Source organism: Kryptolebias marmoratus, linkage group LG24, assembly GCF_001649575.2.
Source record: "Kryptolebias marmoratus isolate JLee-2015 linkage group LG24, ASM164957v2, whole genome shotgun sequence".
NCBI classification, from domain to species: domain Eukaryota; kingdom Metazoa; phylum Chordata; class Actinopteri; order Cyprinodontiformes; family Rivulidae; genus Kryptolebias; species Kryptolebias marmoratus.
The window spans coordinates 6,736,823-6,758,867 of record NC_051453.1 but is presented as its reverse complement, the minus strand read 5'-3'; the positions used below and the strand labels follow the sequence as shown (position 1 = coordinate 6,758,867).

At 39.6% G+C, this 22,045-nt stretch overlaps 1 protein-coding gene across 1 annotated transcript in view; it reads right to left on the bottom strand.

Moving 5' to 3' along the window:
- The window catches only part of kdm4b (lysine (K)-specific demethylase 4B), a 36,883-nt gene that overhangs the window by 4,790 nt on the left and 10,048 nt on the right, over positions 1-22,045 (bottom strand). The window contains exons 6-20 of the mRNA XM_017413508.3: positions 17,903-17,952; positions 15,017-15,120; positions 13,653-13,790; positions 9,513-9,709; positions 9,080-9,321; positions 8,659-8,891; positions 8,452-8,572; positions 7,380-7,540; positions 7,043-7,244; positions 5,661-5,737; positions 5,124-5,179; positions 4,803-4,911; positions 1,149-1,337; positions 620-796; positions 67-186 (exon numbers count right to left, since the gene is read on the bottom strand). Of these exons, the coding sequence (XP_017268997.1) occupies positions 67-186; positions 620-796; positions 1,149-1,337; positions 4,803-4,911; positions 5,124-5,179; positions 5,661-5,737; positions 7,043-7,244; positions 7,380-7,540; positions 8,452-8,572; positions 8,659-8,891; positions 9,080-9,321; positions 9,513-9,709; positions 13,653-13,790; positions 15,017-15,120; positions 17,903-17,952 (2,176 nt within the window). The remainder of the gene's footprint in view (positions 1-66; positions 187-619; positions 797-1,148; positions 1,338-4,802; positions 4,912-5,123; positions 5,180-5,660; positions 5,738-7,042; positions 7,245-7,379; positions 7,541-8,451; positions 8,573-8,658; positions 8,892-9,079; positions 9,322-9,512; positions 9,710-13,652; positions 13,791-15,016; positions 15,121-17,902; positions 17,953-22,045) is intronic.

The window sequence follows — 22,045 nt, the reverse complement described above, 5'->3', positions numbered from 1 at the left end:
GCTGTACTGGACATAAAAAAGCAACCGTAACCTGAAGAGGATTAAGGCAAATAGTGTTCCTCTCACCTGGAAGAGCTTGTTGGTGTGCTGCTTGACAAAAGTAGCTTTGAGCATCTGACCTTCAGGTGTGCTGACCAGAACTGGAGCACCCACATCCGGAGGACCATTTTGCAGACAGTCGTGACTCTGCAGGACGGAAACACAAAGAAATGAAGGAAAAAAATAAACAGAGAAACCAGATTCCTGATCTCTGCAAGTACATAAAACTCAATTTTATATCTCCAAGCAACTCTTTGTGTTGCTTAAGTTGCACAGTTTTACTTTTTCTGAAATTAAATTAAGTCAGATTAAATCAGTATGTATAGTTCCCACATGGTTATTTGTTCAAACTCCTTTTGAGTAAAATTTAATAATTTAAGGATTTATTATTATTAAAGTTCTGTTTGCTGCCAAAACACTGACATTAAGGGTTATCTACTATTTTTTAGTCATTACATTTTCAATATGCTCAGCCTACATCAGTTGCTAGGATATCTGTAGGGTTTTTATAGGTCTCAGACTCAGATCAGTTATACACAAATTAAGATGTAAAAAAAAAAAAAAAAAAAAAAAAACTCACTATAATATTTTCTGGCTGCACGTTGTCACAGTATGAGCCGTCTTCAAAGTTGACCTCGAAGGATGTCTGTGTGGCAATGCCGATGATGGTGCAGGGGTAGAACCAGCTGTCGGCGTTACGACCGATCGCCCTTTTACCCAAATCCAGAACCTGAGGGGCTTTAGGTACTATTCGAGCCTAAACGAAAAAGGATGAGAAGATCAGACAAGAGCCTGGTCTAGTATTTAACAGGAACTGTGTTATTCTGTAATTAATGCAAACATTTCTAAGATGCTGAAAAGAACTGAAAAGAAAAACAAATTCTTTAACTGGAGCCACAAAAAAGAGGAGTTAATTTCCACGGTCAAACAAGGTTTCATCGAAATATCTTGTTTAAGAAGATTGAATGTGGTTTACACAATTCAAGAGCCATTAAAATACAAAATTTCTATAAAAAATAACTGTAAATATTACCGTCACACTGAGGAAATTGATCGTTCTATTGGTTTAATTTGAAACGTGTGGCTCATTTTCTTGATTTTTTTTTTACCTTCTGTGGGCCTTTCTTATGCTTTTGGCAGGTGACTGACAGCAGGTAGGGCCAGTCGGCAGGTTTCATCACCACTCCAGCGACCTGAGCACACGTGACGTGGAAGGAGGTGGCACAGTTCTCGTAGGTGCACTGGATGCAGGCGCCTCGGTTCAGATTGGGACTCGTTGCGTGACAGAACACACATTTCTGCAATAAAAAAACAACAATTGTATAAAAACTTTTGTTTAGCTTCCATATTGGCAATAAACACAGCTCCACTTTTTCAGCCATGTTTTACAATTAAAAAGATGTTACAGAAAATGCAGAAAACCTTTGAAAATAAACTAGTAATCTCATGCCAACCATGCTGAGACAGGTAAAATTATTTAAACTACAATTCATAACAAAACCTCACATATCTTGTTAAAATTACCTTGATTTAATTGCTAAATAAATTAAACAACCCAACAATAATGACGTTATGTCAAAGATGTTTATGTACAGTGTTGTCCCATTCCTTTATATGAAACCATGTTTTGTATCACAAGTAAAGACAGCGTACGGTCCTGTCCTCTCCCGTTTGAGGACAGGCAGACCATGAAAAAGAAAACTGTAAATAAAAGGAGGGCTGGAGATCCTGACAGCAGGACGGACAGGAGATGCACCGCTCAAACTTACATCTCTTAACCAAGCCATCAGCTGGATTCAATTACAAATATGTGTAAAATGTGAGCAAAGAGGGTGCAGAACTTATTATTACAGCAACAACGATGTCCAGCCCAAAAACCTGTCTATAAATGACATGACGTACAGATTGGGAAAAGGCGAATGGTAATTCAGCCGGAGATGTAACAGACCAACCATTCACATGGCAGCTTCATTTTTTAATTAAAAGAAATATAATTTATTTTAATCATATTAAATTTGATCTCTGGTGATTATCTACCATCTGACACACTCTTGTTTTCCTAATCCCTCACTTTCTCCGTCCCTCTTTCTTCCCGAACTCCTCCTTCGAGAAAAAATAAATAAATAAAAATTGGCGTGCAGCTGCAGCACAATGCCGATCAATAACTCTTATTTTATTTTTCTTTTATCATCCTGTCAATACTTCATTTTTGTTCTGGCGCAGCACAGATATTTCACCTGCTGCCATGTTTTCGACCAGCTGGGCGGTGACAAAAGCAGCAGAAAACTCAGCAACGCGACACAAATATTGATGTCATTTTACTGAAACTCACTGGTAGGATTTTACATTTACTTGGAAAATAAAAGACAGTTCACTTTACATCGACACAGCAGACTGGCTGCAAAATCTAATGTATGGAAACCTGTTGTAGAAAATTTAAATACTTTTTCAGCACTTGTTTTCATCAGTCTTATTTTCTAAGCTCCTTTTCTAACTTCTTTTTTGGGGATGTTCAGTTTTCTGTGCAGAATGATCTATGTGCATGACTTTTCACATCAGACAACAGAGGGATTGTGATAAGGAATCAGCCAGTGTTTCAACTATAAAATGCATTTTTCAGGGGAAGATATATGGGACCTGAATGGGACCTTTTTAAAGTAAAGTCAATGTGATTAATCTCTCACTCTGACTGGTGTTGCTGGTCCTTTGACCCACTCTGTGCCAGCCTCTTTTTAAAAACTATTTCTATCATTCGTGAGGGAGTCTGTGGGGGTTCTCAGTTTCCTCTCTCGAGTCGCAGAGGCTCAGTCTTGTCACTTGATTTTTTTCCATCATGTTCAAAAGTTTGTGCAACGACTTCACAGAGTCGTGGCAGGCGTTTCCAACTCGTCTCAAAGGCATAAGAGTTGTAATATGACTCCTGCACGGGAGGGAAAACACACAGGTCTGAAAACTATGCCAGTAATAAAAAATGATTTCTAAAATCCTTCTTCAAATCTGTCTATCTTCATCTACTCCAGTAAACTAAATCATAAATGTATGGCTGGCTGCCAAGGTGGGTACAAAGTGAGCTGAACAAAATAATGTGAATGGCCTAAAATATAGTTTTATAAACTGCACACAAAAATAAGCTGCGATTCATAGTAGGACAGAATCTGAAAATCTGTATACTTTCCACTGACATGTGTGACGACACTAGATCAAGGGGAAATACACTCTCATTGTTGGGAATTGAAGCCAGCAGGACCCAGATTATGAGGAGCTGCTATGTTGTATTTTTCGGACCAGAGTCTTCCTGCGAGGGAAGTGGGGCTTTAAGCCCCGCCTACTCCCCCGAACACAATCGTGATGTCACATGACCTTTTTATTAAGCCTTGCAATAACTAACGGCAACTAAATGTAGTACAGAAATAAATATTGCAGCAAGGTGAGAACTATGTTAATCAAGAGTCAACATTTAAATGCGTTTTTTTTTTTTGTTATTTTTACAAAGTCCCGTTTGTTTACATGAAGAGGAAAGGATTAAAAACTTGCACTGGGACCATCCTGTTTGGACGCCGTTTGCCTTCTAGCTTCAACTTCCAGGATCTCATATAGTGTCCAGCTTTGATACATATTAAAATGTTTTTTTTCTTGTAATACTGAGTCAAGTTTGAGTCATCAGCTTGTCTCCAACACTCACAGCCCAGCTAGATACTACCTTAAGACAGAACTTTTATTCTGGTTAGAAAACTGACAAAACAAAGTGGAAAGGAAACTAGTTGCTGTTAAATTTAACCTTTTGGGATTACAAAAATGGTTTTAAAAGCTCATTCATTTACGTTGCTGGCATTTAAGATTGTGTTCTCAACTGGAAATTGCAGGACTGGAAATCACGACTGAAGGTGGAAGACTGAATAAACTTAAAAAAGATGCGTTTTTTTTAAGGATTTTTCAGTTTTTTACTGTCTGACATTTTTTTAAAAATAATAATAAAAAAAAAACTTGTGCAAAAACTCTTCATCCTTGAGAGCCAAATGTTCAAGGATAGGAGAGAAACACAGCGACTGCTGAACATGTTGCAATAAAAACTGGTTTCATGGGTGCATGTGTTCACATCTGATCAGCCCAGTCATCCAAATCATTAGAGAGCACAGCTTCTTCTCAAAGCTTTTTAAGAAGAGATGGAAGAATCCTGCTTTGACAGCACTCCAATGCAAATGTCACCCAGCTTGTCTTTGATAGATTATTCACAGAGAAGAGGAGGGAGAGAGGTGACATTATTTGCGAGTTTGTAATAATGTACCAGCGAGCACTGATATCATTCGCACTGGTGCAGAGACTGTGAAAGAGGGATTGCAAAATAAAAAAATAAAAAAAGCAAAGGAAAGCACTGAACAAGTTGTGTTCAAAGATGCGGCAGCAATGGGGAAATTGCTTCCAACCCACAAGATCGATGCAGTTCATTTGGCGCAGTGAGAAATGACAGCTGATTATTCAGCCATTCCCCTCAGTATGTCTGTCTTACCCCACTTTTCACAAAAAAACAAAAACAAAAACACACACAAAAAATCTTCAATCTATCAATCCACCAGGAAAGGAAGTAGAGTAACAGAGAAAGTGACAGGAAAAGGGGCAACGAACAGGAAAGAAAGCAATCTGCCTCAGTGCAGGAAAAGCACAAGAAATTAAACCACTACAGATGAACAGAAAGAGGCGTTAACATAAAACTAATCTGACCAGATTTCTGTGCCGACTTCTTATTTGTCTCTGCCTGAACTTACCAGATTCTTGCGGGTTTCTGGGATAGCGCTGACATCCACCGGTTCTCTCTCGATGGCATCGACGAAGCGAGCTTCTGCCACTCCGATGGCACAGATGATGTGGACCCACCTGAAGACCGAGTCAGACAAAAACAAACCCATGGTAGCTTAAACAAAAAGCAAAGATTCATTTAAAATAAATAAATACACATCTGAAAATAGGAAGCCTGTTGGTTTTTACTAACTCACGTCTTTGAGAAGGCAGGGCCTTCTTGTTGTGTTATTAGTGAATATGCAGTAAATTCTGCAACTGCAAACTTATCCAATCATCCAAGCACTCACCTGTTGTCTGTGGTACGCTTCAACGCTCCTCCCCGTAGGTTACAGAGACAGCACTCCTGGAAAAACAAAGAAAAATAGTAAAAACTTGCGGCGTTTAGGCACAGAAGCCCTGAGCCTTTCGATCTGCATCAACCTGGAGGATTATCATTAACATGTTAGCACACATGCCAAAAACTTCTCTTCACATGTCTACAAAGATCTGAGACACCAACTCCCTGCTGGAGCTTTTCACTAAGACAAAAAGCAATGTCTGTAGGCATTTGATACTCAGTCAGTTTACTGTAGATTAGTTTTCCTTCAGGAGCTCCAAACGGAGGAAGCTTGCTGTCATGTTGCCAATAAATGAGAATCTATCATTTTTTCTGACAGTCGTAGTCTAGCTGAACCTATCATTTTATGCTATCATTGTTGTTCCAGGCATTTTGAAATGAGTCCTGTAAAAATAGTTGCTGTTAAAACATTAGACATAAAAAAAAATTGTTCTTCCTGATTTCTGGTTTAGTTTGTGCAGGACTTTCAGCTATGAGTACCACTCACTTCTGTCCAGGCTCCTGCTGCACATCTGCAGCACGTCCAGCTATACCTGACAGAGTCTGGCCTCACACCATAACAACCTGTGAGAAGAGGGAGAAAAAAATCATTATTAATGTTTAACCAATTACAAATAGACGTTTTTTGTAAGGTTATGTTTAGTACATTGATATTAAGTCAGGTTTGAATGTCAACTCTGCTTCTATTTTCCAATATTACACATTTTGACCCCAACCTGTCAAACATTTGTTCACCCTTTTTTATTTTTATACAAACTTCCCTAACCTTCCTGCTGCTGCTTCTAAATTGAGCAACACCTGGACACGTTTAAATGATCTTTAGTTTGATGTACACTCCAGAACACCGAGGAGCAGAGGCATGGGATGCAGAACTGGCATTTCTGACAGGAGCTCTTTCTGCTTCATGTCCTCTTATCAATAGCAGCGCTGTTTCAGGAGCTGAGCCCAGCTCTTCCCTGGATGACTAATGAACTGGTCTTGAAGGTGCACTACAGCTTTAGGGATAATAAGAACCCAGGAGGGTTGATGTGTGTGAGTTACGGACTGAGATATGTGTGTGTGTGTCAGCTGTGTGATTTATGTGCTTGTATGTTTGGACTGGCACAAAACAAAGAGCATTTCCCCCCCAAAACCTTAGATTTTTTTATATAAAACTTTCTACACTAACAGTACTAGTTGACAAAATTTAAATAATAAACAATAAATATATTAAATTTAAAGTGCTGATTTTTAGATATGCGAGTAAAGTTCAGACTTTTTAGAAAGTGAAGCCAATTATAAGAAAATACTTGGGATAAAACATGCAAACATGCACACAAATTCAAACAGGCAATCTTTCTAATTTGCTTTAAATCAAGATAATGCTACGCTGGTAAAAGTCCATTCTCTAAAGAAATGGTGGAGAAAAAAAACAGGGTTTCTTTAAGACTTGCTGCATTTGGAGAATCTTCATTGCTCAAACAACTGAATATTTCAGCTTGACTCAATAAGGGTTAAACAAGAAAGCCTTGGAAACAGAAAAAGAGCAGCTTCTTGCACTGCTGCAGTCAAATCTCCTTCTCACAGTTTGCCATTTTTAACCAACACTCTTCTGAGACAACTGAGGGGAGGAAAGTTAAGATTGAAGAAACGTAATACCCCGTGGAGTCTGTCTATAAAAAAAACTCCATGTATGTGATTACAGCTGGATTGGATGTCTAGATATAGACATCTGCGAAACTTTAGCTTTTTACTCAACTTCAGCCTCTATATTGAGCATATGAAATGTAGTGCAGGAGATCCAAAAAGTGTTACATAAAGAGGGGCTTAAAATGCAAGGTTGTGTCCCAGTTATCAGTTATTGACTTTTTTGCTGCATTGAATACTTACTGGCATGAACCTGCATGCCACAGAATTTACAGCAGATCAGAAGACTGGTTCCATCCTCTCCGATGTAAGAGTTAGTGGGTGGTGGCTCTGTGTTTCCTGCGCCAACACTGAAGCAGATCTCTGGGACCAGTGGGCGAGTGAAGCTGCCAGGTCGGGGTGTCATGGAGGCGTGTGCGGGGTTACTTGCAACGGATGGATCTTTCTGTGGTTTGAGTGGTCAGGGAAGAAAGAGAGAGTCTTTACGTGGTAGGAATGAAATGTTTGATGCATCGTATTTTTTCCATCACTACAGAACTGGCACGTCCCAATGCAGAAGTGTGTGTGTGTGTGTGTGTACCTTTTTATAGGGACAGAAGAGTGAGCAGACAGCACAGTACGGTTCCAGTCCAGCCACCGCAGCGTTGAACGTCTTCTCTGCCAAGAAGTTGGGTGAGCGATTCTGCCACAGGTGCTGCTGTTTCTTCATGCTGCTTTCCAGTGACATTGGTGAGGACATCCCTGTGGATAAAAAAATAAATAAAAAGAGAGAGAAAGAAATGCATGAGCGCTGGTATAAAATCCCTTTTAATTTGCACCAAGTGAAGATGTTAAAAAATTCATTTTTTTAAATAGATTTTTATTCACTAAATTGCATAAACCTGTTTTTGAGAACGTCCTGAGGGAACCCTTACAAAGAAACAAGTATAGCTCATGCTGCTCGAGGGCAACACCACCGCCGGACTGATATAATTGGTGATGAACACAAACAGCACAGGCATCAATAATTTGCTAGTCTGGGTCAGAATACATTTTGCAGCATAAGCCTCAAGCTACTGATCCACAGTGTTTCTTGGGCCTGGACAAAAGTCTGATTCTTCCCCCCCACAAGATTCTCCCCTTAAACGCTTGTCTTCCCCTCCATCCACCTTTCTGAAGGACTGAAGGACAGGCTGAGTCGGGTCCCCGGCTACCAACCTAAAGTGACTTTGAAAGCAGGTAATTGGAAGTCATGATCTCCAGATCAATAAGTGTCAGTCAGAAAATGAAAAGAAAAACACAGAGGGAAGGGGAGGGAAAAGAAGCCCTGGCATCTTGATTTCATTATTCCTACAGGGAGCTTCAGTCCTGCTTGTTTTTCTTTCCCCGGATCAATAATAAAAACAACAAATGGTGTCGTCTTCGTTTTTAGAAGTGTGATGGAGAGAATTAGGATGATGAAGGATTGTAAAATAAGACCTGAGAACAGAAGAGGGCGGGTCTCTTGAAGGTTGTTTTTTTGCCAAAAAACAATTTGTCTTGCATTTAAATTTTTCACATTACAATGCACTCTATAGCTTGCACATCTGCATCGTGTGCCACATATACAGAACAGAGAAATCTAGTACACTTGAGGCTAATTAAACATCCCATGACAAATAAAAATAACATACCTTTCTCGGCGATCGGGTCTTGTTTAACAATCGACAGAGGGGTGCGCATGGGTGGCTTGCTGAGCGGGTGGCGCCGACTCTTCTTTACCTCCGTAGGCATTTTCATCTTGGAGTAGCTTGGCTGGTAAAACAAACAAAAATAGTGTCATGTTATCTTTTGTTTTATCTTTACAGTGTACAAACAAAACCCTAACTGTTCACACTCACATCCATTTGTTTGTCTGCAGGGATTTCTTTACGCGCTGAAGATGTAGTGTCAAAATGAACGACCAAGTTCTTCTGTGAGTTTTGAATGCCAGTTGTAGCAAACTCCTTAAATGCTTCTTCAAACCCTGACACGGTCAGCATTTCATCCGTTTGGATCGGGGACATGCTCTTCTGCTTTCTCTGCTTCTTTTTCTCAAGGTCTTCAGTCAGGTTCTGTGGTTTCACTTCTGGTTCTTTTAATGTCAAAAAGGAAGTGAGAAGAGCAGAAATTAAAAAAACAAAAGTTGTATGCTGCTTGAAATACTGGAATTAATGCAGTGAATTTTAAATAAAACTGTTTATTATGACACCATTTTAGTTATTTCGAACTATAAATATGTCTAAACTTGAACCACAGCCTAAATAATCATATTCTCCTCACCCTCCTGAGCTTCTGGAGTCTCTGCTGCTTTAGCGGCAGCCGCCTTTTCCTCGAATTCCATGGCCTCCAGGGTCATCATGGCCTCCCTGGCTAGTCGCTCCTCCCTCTCCTGCCTGCGCTGAGCCTCGCGCTCCTCCACCTGACGCTGGTAGTCAGCAGCATTTAGCTCAATTCCTTCCTCTGCCAGCACCTTTACCTCCTCCAGCTTCAGGCGACGGACCTGCTTCATCTTCTGCAATGCTCTGAAGTACACAAACAGCCAAGTAAACCCTTCATGCAATTTCCTATTTCTTTTTGAGAACACAAATAAAATGTTATGCTTTTACTTGAATGTCACAAAGACAAATGAGATTTTTAGAAAAAAAAAAAGACAAATATTGTGTTATGCAGATGTTGTGGGTATTTGTTGTGCATAAGTTATTTGACTTCTTACCTTTGCAAAAGGTTTTGTCGGTAGGTGACTCGGTGTTGCCTCCAGCGCTCCAGCTCAGGACTTGTAAGCTCGGTGGGCTTCAGGTGGTCCAACACTGTAATGTCTTTACCTTGTTTCCAAAGTTCGTACCGATCAGGCTGCAGGCAGCGAACAAACACATCCATCGAGATCTTCACCATGTCCTTCCGGCAGGAACACTAGTTGGAAAAAAAAAGAAACAAAGAAAAGAGGATTGAAAACTACATTAGCGTAATAAAAGGCTACAGGTAAGAAAATCCAAGCCACAATTATGTAAAATTAATGATTTTAGTAAACCATCCAAGCCAATAGGACGTTGAAGAAAGACAGTAACTGGGTTTAAAATGTATGGATGGTAAATCACCGTACCTCTGTCACACTAGCATCTAGTTAGAGGGAAAACGGTTATAAAATGAGTGTGACAGCTGCATCTGTTCACACTTCAAAATGTCTCCACAAACCTTTAGAATGACATTAAAGGTCAATGAATCATTCTGCTGACTAAAGTTGGGAGCAGCTGTATAATGTGGCCACAGTGCAGAACATGTGCACGCTGAAAAACAGCAGGTGCAACTCAAAAAACAAAACATGAGGAGATTCAAGAAAACAAAAAATGGGGGGAGAGAGAGAGCGAGAGAGGGAGATGAAAATGTTTTCTTTCTGCTTTGTTTGCTGTATTACCATCATCCTGTGAGCTGTACTCAGAGCCTTATGTTCAATTATGGGAAACACAACAGCTCAAACCTCCACAGCAAAACAATATCAAGCCTACATCTCATCCTGGCACCACTTGACAGGCGGAAACATTAAAATATGGTATTGGGTGGATGGAGGGACTGCAAGGAGGGGTTAGCAAGTAATCAGTACAGCTGGCTGTACTAACGTGAAACCTTCAGAGATTGCACCTGGCAAAATACGGTGCTTTTGTTTATGAAAAGAATATTAAGGGTCTTGTTGTCTTTAATAAAATTATTACGAGGTTATGGGCATTGCTACCATTTTCTAGTTCGCTGACGAGTTACAATTTATTGTCTTACAGAAACTAAATTAGAAGAAACACATTTGAAGATGCTCAAGAGCTGAGGAATACAAAAAGTCACTCCAAGGCAGAAAATCAATGAACTCTGAAGTATACTTTGAATATTAATGGAGCTAAAATGTTTGCTCACAAAAGCAAACCTGGAGCCTAAAGCCTTCCAATGGATCCTTGAACTCAATAATATTGCAAGTATTAATAACAAAACTAGGTCTGAGTCTGCTCTATCTGCTTGAACCAAGAGAGGCCAGAATATCCAAAGTTCATGTTCTTAGTATGTGCCATATTTGTTGAGAAACTGTCTTGTAAACCAACTGGAAAAATACAAGTTTTTGTTTGGTTTTTTTAACTGTTGTGGTTTGTTCAAAACTATTTTCATAAACGCTCACATTTTTTTTATTAATTAAACTATAAAGTAGGGATTTATACAACCAACACCTTTTATCAAAAACTACAAGTTGAACACAAAGTGTAATAAAAATCTGCGATGTGCTACCACAATGTTTCTGGCTTCGCCAACACAAGACAAGCAAGCAACTGAATCCAAAAATATGTGGAGAGTCATCTGCAGTTCACTCTCGAGATGAAAAAGTGGTGCGATTTAGTCTGGGATCTATGAGAATGACTTCAGCTCCTCTCACACACACACAAAAAAAAATCATCCTAGTTTCCTCGAGGAGCTGTAGCAAACAGTCAGTGAGCACCAAATGAACAGAGAGAGGCTTTCACCGAAAATCCAGCAGACTCAAAAGATAAAATGTTTACTCTCAGCAGTGCAGTGGTATAGCAGACATAACTACAACAATCTTTAGGATCCTTTGTACCATCTTCAGAGGGCTCCGTGCTCGGCTGTTGTCAACAAATATCACTAATTAATGGGCAAAATTCCAAAACCACTTTACTCATTTCTTATTTAAGCTTTCTGCTTACAAACCAGTTTTAAACAGTTATAGGAAAAGTTCGGTAAACCCCGATGACACTTGGCAATCGGATCACAAAAAAGGTATTTTTGTTCAATTTAAACTAAGCGAACTCGCCCACTTGGAAAAAAGATGGTGCATCAGGGAAAAAAAGGCAATTACATGGTTAATTCCTAATGCAAAGACTAAAAAAGGTGGAGGAGGCAGTTAAATAAGACTGCAAAATCTTAGATGTACATGCATATGCAGCATGCAGAAAATGCTGACAGTAGGCCTGCTTTGACTGCAGGTTTGTGTTCACTTAGCAAGTCAAGCAGATGGGTAGGCAGTGGAGGAGACTATACCTAATGAGACTGGGACATGAAGGGCAGTCAGACTCCTAGTCTTTCCCTCACTTCATAGCGTGCTGGCAGACCCAGAACAGTGACAAATTTGACACGGAGCCCCATCGTTCACTGTCCCCTTGGATGCTGACAGAATAGGGTTCAGTAAACGGAAAGTGGGTGAGGGAGGACAGACAGCCAAACGAGTTAATGGATGACTGGTTGGACCAAAGATGGAGAAAGATGGAGGAGTTGAGATGAAGGCCAGAAGAAAATGCCAGGCTTACGTTTTTGTGGTAGTGTGGGTGAGCTGAACAGACCTACTGGACACATTGATCAACATTTCGGTCAGTTTAAATATTATAAACTACTGCTCACAACGCAACTAGGTGTGCAACTTTGTTGTGTGCAACTTTGTTGTGTGCGTATACGCATGAAATAAAACACTTTCACTAACTTGCAGACTGTGCACCGCCTCCTGAGCCTGGCTGCAGGCCTTAAGAAGCGCGTCACTAAACAGGAAGTGCGAACGCCGTGACTTCCGGTTTTCAAATTAAAACGTAGCGTAAGATATAGAATAAATTAGCAAACATTGTGGCATTAAACAAAAAAACAAAAGGTGGATTATTTCTTAGTATTACTTTCCTAATGTTCTCACCCGGTGTAACGACAATGCTACAGAATCACTCAGGGTGTAAACTTGTGTACGAAACATGAACAAAATCACAGAGAAAATGTTGCTCATTGGACGAGCACCGAATTTCCCACGCCTCTGACTTTTTACGCTGCACTGTCGTTTTGTAAGCCTAAGTTAGCTGTGCAGAATGGAGCACTGTGAGACAAAGCGTTCAGAAGACACTCCCGTGAGCACTGAAGCCTGGGCTACTGGTTCTTAAATTACAAGTGGTCACATGGGTAAAAGTAGAAAGCCCAAAAATGAGAGAAAGTGAGAAGAGAGGGAGATGTACTTCTGCGAAATGGCACCTCGTAAATCTGACATGCAGCCGAGTGGAGAGAAAGCAAAAAGAAAATACGCATGAGCAAAGAGAAGGAGCAGGAGGAGGAATGAACAAGAAAATGAAGTAGGATGTAAAGGAAGGAGACATGGTGGAGGAGTTTCTTCCAGAGGACAGCGTCGTTGGACTTCCTTTCACAAACCTACCCATGCCCTGTCAATTTCATGCTCAACAGCTCACAAGGAAAGAGGCAGTTTGCGTCAGCACAAGGATGCAAGTGTACAGTTAAGTGTCTGTAACAGATGGTGTGCAGCCAAGAGCTAGACGCTACTTTTACATTTTGATATAATCTATTGCTTCATCCCTTAAGAGTAGCAAAAAATCCAGAGCAGAAAAGCTTAAAGGTTGCTGCTGAATCACACACCAGATTACATTTTAAGTCTCCATTTGTCAAGAAGATGTGTAATGATGAAGATGGTAGGAATTTGAGGCACAGTCGTTCACTCACTCAGTTTGAACTATGTCCTTTCTGCTAATTGTTTCAGATAAAACTATTAACCTTCTCAGAAATTACAATCCAGCATTTCGGCAAATGCTAATCACTTGTCTGTACAACACAAGAGTTGACACAGACAGCAAATTAAAAAAAACTATGAATTTTTAAAACAAACAATAAAATGTTCAGAATGGAGCCGAACAAAAACTCTACAAACTCTTACGACCAGTTTCAGTCATTTTTGCTGATATGCTTGAGATCACTTCAAAAGATTTCACAGAACCGAACGTCTTTCATAAATTCTGGTCCTTTAAACACAGAGTTAAGAGTTTATGTCTGCTACTGGCCCTGCAGCAGCAATAAAACACCCCGCTGGTGCGTCTCATCTCACCAGAGTTGCATTCTTGCCGTAGTCGACCCAACGCAGAGTGGCAAAGTTTGTGGATTCTGCACAGTTGAAGCCATGGTTGAAGCCTGCGTGGTAGCCGTAGGGAAAAGTGACCATAAACTCTCCTTCATTCTGAGTTATCTGTTCAGATACAGAGGAACGAAAACACATAGTTAAAATTCAGGAATTGAACTGATTCTTGACATTTCTCACAAAATCCAATGTTATGTCAGAGCACTGAAATTGTCTCATACATACAAGGCGACAATCTATTTACCCAATTATTTCTTACAGCCGTGGTTCACGGTTTTCTGATAAAGAACAAGTGAAAATACTCTGTAATTACCCAAGAGCTCAGACATCTACTGTCAAAGTTTTAGGGACAATCTTTCTCTAAAATTTTCTTCCTCCACCCTAACGCGACTGCTGCTCCTGCGTCTCGATGAGAGCTCAGTATTTGTCTGAGGTAGTTGAGGAATACGGGAACAACTTATTCGTTGTTATTTTATTTTATTTTTTTAGTTTTGCCCTTAAACTTAAGCCCTGTGTATGCGTGTGGCGCCTGTGGATCTCAACTTCCATGTGAAACTGCAATCAAGAGACACATCAAGCCCGACAGGAAAACAGTCATGAGGGGGGAAAAAATGGGTAGAAGCTGAACTTCCTCAACTAACAGCAACAGTTCAGATATCAAACTGTCAAATCCCTCTTTGCTCAGGCAAGAACAGAAGACAGTTTTATTTTTACACATGAATCAGGAAAGATACTGCAGATGTGCAACACTCAACACGTTCACTGTGATAATGACGTCCTGAGGGGGAGTGTTGGGAGAAGTCAGGTGAAGGGGGTCTTTGGATGCCTGCTCTATGCCTTATATTTTCTCCTTCAATTTTTCCACTTTACTTTTTACACTGTGGAGGTACGGCAAGCTGAAAAAAGTGAAAAGATGGCAATTAATTTTCGTGACAGACACAAGTGCTGATCTTTATTTGTGGTTGCGTCACTGCTGAGTCATTCGAAACAAACCCACCTCTTCTGCAATTTATAGATTACCAGAGCAGAGAAAAGCAGATAAAAATAGACAACTTCTTACTTTTTCTTTTCTATACGATATATTTCAAGCTTCTTTCATACTCCTATAGCAACCTTTCCATCACAGTTGTCACTGTGGTTACAAGGAGGCTGAAATGAATCAACGAACCAGGACAGATCAATCCATTTTGATGCAGTTTGATGCAACTCTCATGTTTATGACCGAGTACCTGCTGAAATAAAACTACAAAGGCTTTCACATATAAATATATCGATCAAGCTGATCAATAAAATGCCAGCTTGTGCGATGTAAGCATGGATCATTTGCTACTCACTCTGTCGAAGGGGATGCTGTATTTCTTCAGAATGGATGGAGATATCAACGTCATCTTGTGGCGAAGGAAAGCATCGCAGCCTTGGCAGCTACCAGGAAAGAATCCTGCAGGGGGCGACAGTGAGCACGTAAAAAAATGAGAATGTGACGTCAACTCGAGACGCTCACATTATACAGTGACCCCATGAATAACTTTTAAAACAATACATTGTGCCCAAAAAAGCAAAAATACCTATAAGACAGAAATGTTTCCCAAGTTGAATTGCTTTTAAAATTTCTAATGAAAGTAACTGGAATATATAGTCAAACAACAAACTGCAGCTAGAGACTAAACGGTAAAAAGCTGAGAATTACTGAATGTCTTATTATTATAATCACTCCCCGGGGTCCCACACTTTTTTATTTTTATACAAAACTCTGATAAATGTCTAATTTAAAAGTTAACAATCCAGTCAAGTCGTATTGTGCTTCTATTTCAGCATCACAATTATGGAACAATCTAATCTATCATTTCGACGAATCATATTTGGCAACTGACTGAAAGCATTTTATATGAAAGCAGACAATCATATCAAATGTTGACTTTTGTTGTATAGGTCTGATTATCAGTTGTATGATCTTTGTATAGATTTCTGTACAGACTGCATTCTTAATATTCTGTAAATTTATTCTGACACAATTAACGAGGCTTTTCCTTTGGAAAATAACTGTTTATCATCTTACCAGTCATCACATAACCTCAAAAATAAAAATACAGTTTCCCCTTTCACACAAAAACACAATCATTTACTGCCTTTAGTGTGGTATAATCACATCCACACAGTTTGTGCAAATGGGTTGGATTTTAGGAAAATACTGATAGTCCTCATTGTAACACGGAGAACAACTACAGCACAAACCTGAAACTGGGTTCTGTCACCTCAGATAACTGTGAGCCCATTTGAGCCTACTAAAGAGAAAAGGTTTGCCTTTAGGCTTGCTTTGTTTATTTAGAAGATGCTAAAAAAATTAAAAAGTGGCAGCACAGCACGCGGAAAGACAAACAAGACAGACTGTTTTAACTGCGGTCTCACTTGTTTGCTGTGATACAGTTAATATAAAAAAACATGAGAAGGTTTTAAACTGCTGATGCCATGTCCCCAAGGTCACAGGTAACAATTTCTGCACTCGCAGTACTTTGTAAGATCTTTCAATGCATGTATTGTGCAAATGTGAGACTAGTACTACTAATATCTTAAGTAATTGCCTATTAGTCAAGCAGCCTTAACTTCAAACAACTCCATGATATGTTACAAAATGATTCAATTTCTTTAAAAGGCACAAACTACGCAGACATCATATTTTAACCCTGACATTTAGGACTTTTAAAGCCTTAATGTGTGAGTGTAAAACAAAGGCTCGTTTATGCTCTTAGACAGCCTCAGATGGCCTCTACATAATCAAAAGAAAGAGCTTCTCTTCCGCTGCTCACTCTCATTCTTTACCATCTGTACTCACTGGAGCCTCGGAGGAAGGGGGGCACCATCTAAGCCTCCACCCAGTTAAACTTTAATGTGACTGACAGTATAATCGGCACTCATTTCATCCTTCATTTTCACTGCATTGTTTCAGCCTCTGTTCCATCCTACAAAGCAAAAGAGGGAGAGAGGGACTCCACATTCTCATTGCCCTCCTGCTTGTTGGAGCTGATAAAAGGTGAATAATATGCTGACAGAGCCTGGGTATTAATCCCCATTAAAATGCAGCTGGCTCTCCGAGCTATCCACAGGGTAATATTAACTTAAAGGTTTCATTCTGTCCTTTTGAGTTGGAGAATTAAGTTGCTCTCCCTTTAACGCTCCCCTCCTGTCTTGCCACCCTACGCAAAAAGTCGGAAGTTATGACTGAAATAACGCAGAGATGAGGAGTGATAAGAGTTACAGCCACCACACCATTAAATGTTTGAAGAGGGATCTTTTGAAGTAACAAGACCATTGTCCCAGTCCCTTCTGCCATTTCTACTGCACACATAACTGTCACTTTAGGATCTTATAAACAGTCGGCTGCGAGTGCCAACGATGGCTTTGATTGGTCAGCGGGTGCCTGTTAAACACCACTGGCACTGCTTTCCACCAATTAGCAGCTGTTTAAATAAGAAAAGAGAAAGACTGCAATCTAATTGAAAGAGCGAAAAGAGTTCTCACATACATGGTGTATTTTAATTAGGTTAGATTGAGGCCCTGTCCACTGGTGAATTGATATTATTACAGGTTGTCCACTATGTTGGCATTTTCACATTTTTGAGAAGATGTGCCCTGTTGGCTTTAAACTTTGGATGTTTTCTTATAATGTTAACTTCTGAAAATACATTTTAACCAATGTTAAATAAAAACAGACTACAACTGTCTGTCGACTCACAATTCCTCTTTTAGATTTTGATCCATCTATAATGTCATTTTATCACCTAGAGGCGATATGTTTTGAGGACTGAAATTTAAAGAAATCTATAATACCAATAATAAATTTACCACATCTGTAAAGTGTTTTTCATCAATCTCAATATGCTTCTTCTTGGAGATGATATTCCAACTAAAGGTTAGCTACTGCTCTTGCATGAGATAAGCAGGTTTCAGTGTGTGTTGCTCCATTTACTGAAAATGTTTCTTTGACAAGAAAATGGATCTTGATTTTGATTAGTATGCCTTGATGCTGATATTAATGTTGTGCTTTAGAGAACTGAAATACTGTATATCTTGACTATTTTCCCGTACAGTACAGCTGTGTATTCTGGGATCCAAATTACATTTATTCTTTCACTTAATGCACAATATTCAAATTGAGAAGGCCAAAGAATGTTTTGAATATGTAGAATAAACAAAAAAAAATAAAAATACAACTGGGTCCTCACCTTGTGCCAGCCTCTCCAGCCTCTTGCCATGCTCAGGTGGGATGGTGTACCTGCAGACAAAAAAAGTTAAAGATGATCAGTTGTGTCAGTTATCATGATGAGTCGAAGAGTACGAGTCTGACCTCTCTGCAAAACAAAAACAAGTTACAGTACTTCGTATTCCAGCCAAATTAGCTTATCTCCCTCCCTCTCCCTTTTCCTCCACCTTGTGCTCCACAAATCTTTTTAAGTAAAGTCAAAACAACAGTTATGAATAAACTCTGTGTGCAAAATAAGAGACATGTCCTCAGAATTTCATCTTTATTAATTAAGTTGCACATTTTAATTTATAATAGCTGTAGTCAAAATAAAATAATAAAAAAAAAAAACACTGGCAGAAGTGGAGAAACACAAACAACATACAAGCTCTAAGTCGCAGCCCGAGCTGTCTCACGTCAGCACACGGCACTCAGAAACAACCAGGTTGTTCGTGCGTTGCTGGCTAGACGCACCTAAAGTCTATGAAGCCGCTTCATTGTCTGGCAGGTAAAGAAAAATTCTCCCATTGATAACATTTGTGCAAATTACACAGGGACACTTAAAACGCCTTCAGATTTAATGCTAACACAGATGCAGCAGTCTCCAAAAAGCTGCTGCAGAGATGCATAAAATAAGTTATGTGAATGGGAGGACTGAGGCGAATAAGGGGGAGGCTGTGATAGAATAGATAAAATGACTGGTAAAGGGCAGGAGCAGGATGGATGACTGTTTTGGGAGTGCTGGCTTATTTCTCAGCCATGAGCACTTCACAGTTTAGGAAATGAAGTTGTGAATGGAGCATCCTTCATGATCTCTACCTAAAACTTTTCTTTTACTCATGTTTTCATTATAAAGTGTAATCGTGTAACACCTGCTGTTGATAAGTCATGATTGTGTTACGTCTTCTATTCCAAGTCCCATGGGTTCTCACAGAATGAACTTGTTTACAGGATTGATGTTGCTCTTTTCTCCTCATGGGAACCAGATTGATTTGCTTCTCTGAGCTCCTCCTCTAAGTTCCAGTATTCCAGTATCTTTAATAAAAGCTCCTGTGTTGACTTGGGGGACCACAGCTTTGATTTGGAGCTTCCCCTTTGAACCCAGGACTCTGATGTTAAATGTTAATGGTCTTTAAGGTTCTCTGTATGACGCGCACCATACATAAATAAACCTGTTTGAGTGATTTCATCTAACAGTGCCCGGAAATTGATTTTTTTTTCCACGACAGGAGAGAGCCATGTTTTTAATATCTAAGGATTGTTATAAGTTTCTGTACAATGCTTTGAGCTATACACTTCTCTTAATGTTTTATTTTTACGTAAGAAATCTGTGCAAACTCACCCTTCCTTTATCAGTTATCTGCAATTTGTGTATTACTGTATGAATAAAATAACCCCATAGGCTTTCTTATGTATTTCAGCACAGCTAAGTATTACCATTATGAGAGTTCATGCTGGTATTACAGGAAGTAGGCACCGCAAAGTATGAAATATTACCTGAAATGTCAGACGCTACATTTAGAAAGAAAATTTATTTGTAAAACAGAGTGCGAGGGAATTGGTAGGTTTGCTCATTCGTGAAGGTATAAGATATTCTCTGTCACTGCGGTTATTTCTTCTCAGTTGTGCAACTCTCTGTAGAACATAAGCACTTAACTGTGGGTAAGAAAAAAAAAAATCTGGATCTCTTCTTCCTTGCTGAACCACATGGATGTTTGAAACGAACTAAGAAATGGAAGAAGAAAATGAAAAAGAGAGAGAGTTGGTGAAGGAAAAAACATTTAGTGGGAGAGAAGAAGAATGAGCAGGAGAACAGGACAGAGTGAGGGGATAAAAATAAAAATAAGCAAGTAGGAGACAAAGTTCAACAGCCAAAGATATGGAGCCACACTGCCACCTGTAGACAAAAGCTAAGACCTTCACGAATTTACACTCCCACGGATTTTAATGCAAGTATCCAGACATCCAAGAACTGGTGGTGAACAAAAACATGATCGATACCAATATTGGGATATCAAAATCTTTCCTGTCATCATGAAAACAGGAGCTTCAACTTAATAAAAAATATATATAAAATAAAATTAAGTTTTCATCTCTAAAGTTGCAACTGATGTTTTAAAGAAAGCAAACATTTACCACATCTCCTTCACCTTAGTGTTTTGCACCTATGCATAGTGAGAAATAAGAAAAAGCAAATCAAGCTATACAATCAGAGTATGAATGTGTCCTGTGGCTGTAAGACTAAAACAATAAAAAGTAATAACTTCCAAATGCAAGTAGCTCCCATTATCCTTCAGAGACAACAGGAAACTTTGCATTTTTTTCAAATCTAACCTGACTTTAGGCTATGATTTTTCATTTTCAACACCACGCTGTATGTGCCCAACAGGCGCTCTCATAAGTGTCAAAATGAGATCCCATAAAGCACTTTGACTTTGTCTCCACACAAAGATTGCTCTGCCTCATTGACCTTTTCACATTGCACCTTTACTAATCAAATTACAAACTGCCACACGGCGTCGTTTTCCTTTGGAAGCTAAGATTTATAGCCTTTCAAGTGTAATTTAAAAAGCTGGAACAAGATATTTCATTATATACTACGGATTGTGAACACACCTCTGCATGCATTTGTTTGCAGCAGCATCTATGGGAGAATGGTTCAGCAGATACAAAGTAGCTCTAAGAAAATAATGAAGCAGACACGGATTCCTTGTCCTGCATGTGCAGGAAGGAGCGTGTAGGCTGAGAACCAAAGAGAACCAAACGTCGCTTGTTTAAGTTAGACTTTCCCTTCAGAGCGGAGCGTCACAGGGCAGCGGTGTTTCTCTAATATGCACAGAACAGAGACAGGTAATCTTACCTCCCCTCCCTGTGCAGGCCCACCCAGCAGCCAACGTAGGCGTCCTCCTGGAACTCAGACGCTCTTCATCTTTTTAAAGATCATGTCACCAATTTATGGGAGAACGGTTCAGCTGATATAAAACAGTTCTACGAAAATAATGAAGCAGACGCTGGTTCCTCCTTCCCAGCCATCACGGGGAACTTTTATACAGAGCACCTCTGCAGTCTGCTTACACATTCACAAAAACACCAAAAAATCCCCCCGTCTGGCACCAACAGGGCGTATATAAATGAAAGTCATTACATTGGTGTGTATGTGAGAATCCTGACCAATCCACCCTCGTCTTACAACTTGCGTAAACCCTCTGACTTTTATCTCCAAACCTTTCCAAGAGTTTTGATAAATGCTCCGAGTCGTGGATACCATGTCAGCTAAACCCAGGCAGCTGTTCAGCGCCTCTTGAACTGCTGTAAACATTACCATAATTTGACTGTTCTTGGACAGCCTAGTGTGTTCGTTTGAAAATAACAAAGCTATTAATCTTGCCTCACATCATCCTCTGTATCGTGCATTCTTCCACACGTAGAAATAATAAGACTCATCTCATGTCCAAAAATGCACTTTACATTGTCCCATACTGTCAAAGATGCACTTGTGACATTGAGGCTAAAGTTAGATCAGGATCTTAGCATAGCTTTGCCACCCCAAAAAGTGTTAAAGAATGTGTGTTTATTCTCAGCTGGATCAAAATGTCAAGGCTATAAATCTGAATTGAGAATGAAATAAATATTGATTTTTCCATCTAACTTTACAGAAAAAGGCACATTTCCTAACAGGTTTGACAAATGCTTTAAAGGATATGCAACTAGTTGGCACTGCATGAGGGTTTTTTTTTCGTATTTATGCACATAAATTTCAGAGCACCACACGTCACAGAGCATCCATTAGAAAGTCCCTTACAGGCAAGCTGCAAAAATCAGCCGTTCGGCATGCGTCTTCTAGCTCGATCTTCTTGTTACCATGGCAGCAACATGCATGTCAGTCCAGAAGCAGAAATGACAACACACACGAGACAATGTGCAAAAAACTAAAGACTTTAACTTATACATCTCTCTGGGGAGGAGTACAATTAATCTATGGTGCGATCGTTTTCCTGGCAGGTGGAATTAGAGTCGTCACAGCACGAGGAGTTGCACAGCATGTGCAACAGTTCCAACTGAATAACAATCTATTTGTGGCATCAACACTTTTTTTATTAGATCCAATAAATAAGGTGTAAATCAA